General features: G+C 29.9%; 1 protein-coding gene across 1 annotated transcript; it reads right to left on the bottom strand.

Annotated features, from left to right (window-relative positions):
- Window positions 1–640: 640 nt before the first annotated feature.
- Window positions 641–4,325, bottom strand: LOC132935100 (pyruvate kinase-like). The gene is made up of 9 exons (XM_061001559.1): window positions 4,277–4,325; window positions 4,053–4,201; window positions 3,860–3,989; window positions 3,372–3,785; window positions 3,103–3,312; window positions 2,851–3,032; window positions 2,249–2,497; window positions 1,154–1,385; window positions 641–792 (listed from the first exon to the last, which is right to left on the bottom strand). The coding sequence occupies exons 1-9, from the start codon at window positions 4,323–4,325 to the stop codon at window positions 641–643; spliced, it is 1,767 nt and encodes a 588-aa protein (XP_060857542.1).
- Window positions 4,326–5,663: the final 1,338 nt, after the last annotated feature.

Below are 5,663 nucleotides of genomic sequence, written 5' to 3'. Positions count from 1 at the left end.
TCTACTTTCTTTTGATAGTCTTGTGAAATGAAAATTTAAATCCGTCGGGCGTAACGTACACTCGTTTTCCTTTTTTCACTAAACATTACATTAAATTGTTCCATTTAAAACAGAAAGTAGGTACACTTCATCTATTTTATACGATGAATATAGATAGTGCTAGATTCGCACTTGCATCCATTTCTCCCCGCACAAGCCTACTAACAACCTTAAGCGGCCCGGCTCCCCGTCTCCTACCCGCCTGTTCGTTTCCAGTCCATTCTATCAGGGGCACGATACTCTCTCAAATCACAATGATATTTGAAAAAAGTGGGGACATGGCATCGAATTCATGGGCACAAAAATACTATTAACTATTAATATTTAATAGATACACATATTATCATAAAAAAATCCATTATATAGATACTCACCGAATTCTGACGTAGCCTTTTACGATTTTTGATGGTGTAGACTGTGTTATGTTACAATATTAGGAGAAATAGCCAAACATCCCTTTCCAATAAAATTTATTCGTACAATGCATAAGTTGTGTCAGGGAGCAGAATCTGTTGAGGCAAAATGTTTTTTTCGCTAGTGCCATCTTAAGTGTAGTAAGTGTTTTATGTAAAGGTAATTTGATGATATTTTGACTATTATATCATATAATACAGGATAAAGTGATTCCTTCTTTACCAACTAGCACTATAGTATCTCTAGATTTCACTATTCCTAGAGATTTTCCAAAATCTATAGCATAATCCCGATGTTTGTTCCAGTTATTTGAAAAATCTACATCGCATCCACCAACTTCTGAAAATAATATAATTCATACAATTGTAAATTAGAATTTGCTTTTTTATTATTTAATCGAAGAAAGATTGTTTTTTAAATGTTTGTCAAAACTATTTTTTTTCTTTAAAATAATAATATTAAATAACGAATTTTATTAGTAATAAATGAGGATTCATTCAATCCAAATGCATAATAAAAAAACTTACACCGAGAACCGTTTACAAAAGAGTTTTATCCAAATGTTTGTATCAAACAATATTATTAACATGGATGTTCAAATTTAAATTGCTCATAGTGATATAAAGTATTAATGTCGGACAATGCTATGTAACGCAACCAATAAAATAATATAAATCGTGCTTAATTGAAAATATCGTACCAGGGCAGTAAAATACTGGTAAAATTCCACGGTGTAAGTGACATTGCCGAGCCACCCTATGAATATCGGTTACGACGAGAATGATGCTTCGTGGTCTGTACATTGCAATTTCATGTGCTATACAACCGGACTGGTCAATTACAATAATAACGTCTGCGCCCATATTGTCAGCCACAGTTACGGCTCTCAAGGCTTGCATAATATTTTGACTGTCGTTAGAAGTTCTTTCGGCCTATATAATTGCAGCAAGTAAGATTTGAAGTTAACATATTGATAATGGTAAACGATAAACACACAGTTTGAAGTCATAATATCACCCACGTTAATACCATGTGTATTGTACATACATAATTACTAATCGAGTTAAAATTCTATAGCACTACGATTAAAAGGTCTTACAACTTTCAATTATTTAAAACCCTTTACAGTTAATAAAAAAAAAGCGGGTAAGTGGATGTCGCTCTGCTGTACAGTAGGTTACAAGTGGGTCACTGTATAATGGCTTGTATTAAATTTGATTTGATATCATATCATTGTATACGAAAAACGATTCTGTGCTGAGACGGTTTGTCAGTTTAGATATTTTATATTGTTATTATATTTTATTATAGCCTGCAAGTTGAATTAATATTATAAATTACAACAAAATAATTTAAACTCCATTTTTAGCGGTTTTTTGTAATTTGTCGGTGGTTTTTCCCGCGGTGGCATTAAATAACTATTGAGAAAATCGAAAAATTACCTTTTTAAAGTACCATCTTGATCCAATTTTCTAAAAGATGAGACATGATATGTTGAAATCAAATCACTCCTTCTGGTGGAAATTTTATATACAGGATAAAAAAAAAATAAACACTATTGTAAAATCACTAGATCCCTCACTCCGCTCAGAATCTAAAATGCACTTGTTTATTATGGTGATTATTTTGGCGGCCCTTAATAATTTAGAAAAACTATTTTATTATAATTTAAGACCACCCCTCCCCCCACTTTTCGTTGTGTTAGACAATATATTTCTATGTAGGACTAAGTCTAAAGACTCATTTATGTTCACACATTCAATAACAAAATACTAACTTTATATAAAATACTTACTAGGCTTACAACCATATCATGAAAAAACTCCTTTCGCCACATAGCAGATTCGGCTTCCCGACATAACTTGTCCATTGTTCGAACAGATTCAATTGGAAAGTGACCTTTGGCTGTTTCTCCAGATAACATAACACAGTCTGCCCCGTCCAAAATTGCATTGGCTACGTCAGATGATTCGGCCCTAGTCGCTCGTGGTTTTTTGGTCATTGACTCCAACATTTGTGTAGCACAAATTCCTGGCTTCCCGGCCTTAAAATATATTTATAAATGTTAGTGTTAATGTATGAACTTCTGTAACTCAGTAAAATAACTAGTTATCTTATAGATTTACGGGTACTTTCAGTTAATGTATTGAATGAGTCCAAAAATACATACTTTAATTAATAGTTGTTCTACATAATAACTAGATATTTTATAAACCATCATAAACGGTTTAGTTAATGTATTTAAATATATTATATTTATGTGTTTAAATGTATTTATTAAACCTATACATAAAATATAAATATTCCTTTTGTAAATGTTTATTCTGATTTGTACAACGTCAAACTATTAACAAATATTGTATGTTATCTACTCTATCTGTTCTACTATATGCTTACAATATTACACTGTGCCAAAATTGATTTTTGAGCTAAAAATACTTTTTCTGGAGGAATTTCGATACCCAGGTCACCTCTGGCTACCATAATACCGTCAGATATTTTGATTATAGATGGCAAGTTTTGTATACCCTGCTGGTTCTCAATTTTTGAAATGATCAATATGTGCTTATTGCGTTCACCTGAAATTGAGTATGGCACAGTTAAATACCGTTAACTGGTATCTTTACCCGAACTTATCTAAATACGTACCCAAAATGTTTCGTATTTCATTTACCGCAGAGCTATCTCTGACGAACGACGCAAATATCATATCTAAATCATTGTCTGCCGCAAATTGTATATCAGCTTTATCTTTTTCTGATATAGCGGGTAAATCTACAGCCACACCTGGTAGGTTTATTCCTTTACGGCTACCCAACATGCCTTCGTTCTCAACCATACAATCAATATAGTTTTCACCTGCAGCGTAAAAATTGATTTCAGTTTAATCAATCTTAAAATAAACTTTATCTGCTTACCAATTTTCGTAGCTGTCATTAAAATCAAACCATCGTCCACGTATATTCTATCGTTTTCTTTCAGGATTTTAGTTATATTTTCGTAATCAACATACACTAGTTTATTTGAACATTTATTTTCATATTGTTTATCCGTCGATAAACGAAGTGTATCGCCTTTGTTCAACTTGATCTCTTTTGATGCATCTTTCCCGCCCAACACACCTGTCCGAATCTCCGGACCTTTGGTGTCTAAAGCAATAGCTAATGGAAAGTTCATACATATTTTTTCGCTATAGCTTTTTACTGCTTTTCTTAGGTTTTCCACAGTCTTTAAATGATAATCGTGAGTTCCATGTGAGAAATTTAACCGAGCTATGTTCATTCCAGCATCAATTAGCCCCTCTAATATTTTTATATCTGCTGAAGCAGGTCCTATTGACATTGTTTTGTAAAGTAAAAATTGCTTTAAACTTTAAAGTTTAATTTATTAAAACAATTTAACAAACCTATTGTACAAATGATACCCGAACGACGTAATGGGTGAGATTTACAATCGATGTTCAATGAACTGTTGTATTGTAGCGCTGTACCCGAATTATTACCATTCAGATATTTTTTATCTGACTGTAGTTCTTTCTTAATGTTACAAATATATATTTTATTTTATTTTATTAGTTATAATAATTTTGATGTGCTTACTTTAATTGCATCATTAATGAAAGGTTGTTTCCAAGTAAATTTAGTTACACTTCTATGAAATGTTTTAATAAATAGATAATTTTGAAATACAATTGGTTTGACAAGTTTTGTAATTTTATTCAAAAACATATTTATAATAAATGATTTATTTTGATAATAAATCAATATTAATAAATTTCAACTAACTACACTAAAAAGTATTTAATATAAATATTTTTTTAAATAAATTATACATAGTAAATAAATAGTTTTAATGTTAACGTTACTACACATCGTGTATAATTATGGTGGCCAGATGTATACTCTTTTTTCGAAGATTGTAATTGTTTTTATTGCATTATCCTATGATAATGTTATATTATCGTGTCCAATTATTGTATGAAGTACACGTAATTGTACTCATTAGTTGATAATATCTCAGGACATTTACCAATATTATTTTTCATAATTTAACTATTCATCTATATTTTATCGTTTGAGATATAATATAACTAAGCATACCTATTATAAGAACATTAATATCAGTAATATCACATAATATTTTTTATCAATTAAAATTTTAAAACTGTATTTTATAAAAAAACAAGATTTTTCCTAAATTTCAAGTAAGTTTTTATTTTTTAGACATATTTTTAATTTCTTGAAATTGTTTTGTAGTACTTAAGGAGTGTCCTGTGAAAATTATAGCTTCAGTTTCTCAAATAAGAATCTAGGCCTTTTTCATTGGAAATGATTTAGTTCATACATTTTTTTGAAAATGTTGATGTAGATAGGTATTTCACAATTTGGACTAGTAATTTTTTAGTAGTTATTAATAAGGATTTATATGTAAATTCATATTTTACTGAGTATAAATAATTTGCTTTGGGCTAATGATAAATTCGTTCACATGATTTGTAATAAAATCAGTCATACTTAATATTAAATATTTGTACATATTCCTCAATAATTCCATTTTAGATTCTAAGTGGAACGATGAATATAGGTATTGGTTTTACAATGATGTGTGTTTTTTATTTTTTTAATTTTAGATTCTGAGCGAAGCGATGAATGTATTGATTTTACAATGATGTGTGTTTTATTTTTATTTTTTTTTTATTTTTGTATCTGTCATCACCTTTTAGGACAGTAAAAGTGCTTGGATTTTCTTCAACAGTAACTTTTCTGATAGGAAAGTGAATCTAGTTGGTACTTGGGGGGGTCAAAAGTAAAAATTTCCCAGTAGTTTTCAAAAGTGACGTGAAAAACAAAAGAAAAATTAAGGAAAAACGGGAATTTTTACGCAAAATCTGTTTTCAAGAAAATCGATTTTGGTTTTTGGTGTAACTCTAAAACCGCAAGGACCGTAGGGACATGAAATTTTGACTGAATGTTTGTAATTGCATTTCCTATACACCATAACATTTTCCAAATATTTTGACTCTTTTTGAGCTGTTTACGGACATTGTCAGTTTTCAATTTTTTAAGTTTTTTTTTCTATAAATATCAAAAAAATTTTATCTGTTGAGTAAAAAAGCTTGAAAAAGCTTTAATAGAAGGCTCCTAGGTTATTGTTTCAAAGGCAGATGAAAAAAATTAAAAATCCTTAGTCACAGTTTTTATTTATAAGCA

This window comes from Metopolophium dirhodum, chromosome 1 (assembly GCF_019925205.1).
Source record: "Metopolophium dirhodum isolate CAU chromosome 1, ASM1992520v1, whole genome shotgun sequence".
NCBI classification, from domain to species: Eukaryota; Metazoa; Arthropoda; class Insecta; order Hemiptera; family Aphididae; genus Metopolophium; species Metopolophium dirhodum.
Note: the sequence above shows the minus strand (reverse complement) of the source record. Positions and strands in the feature narration are given on the sequence as shown.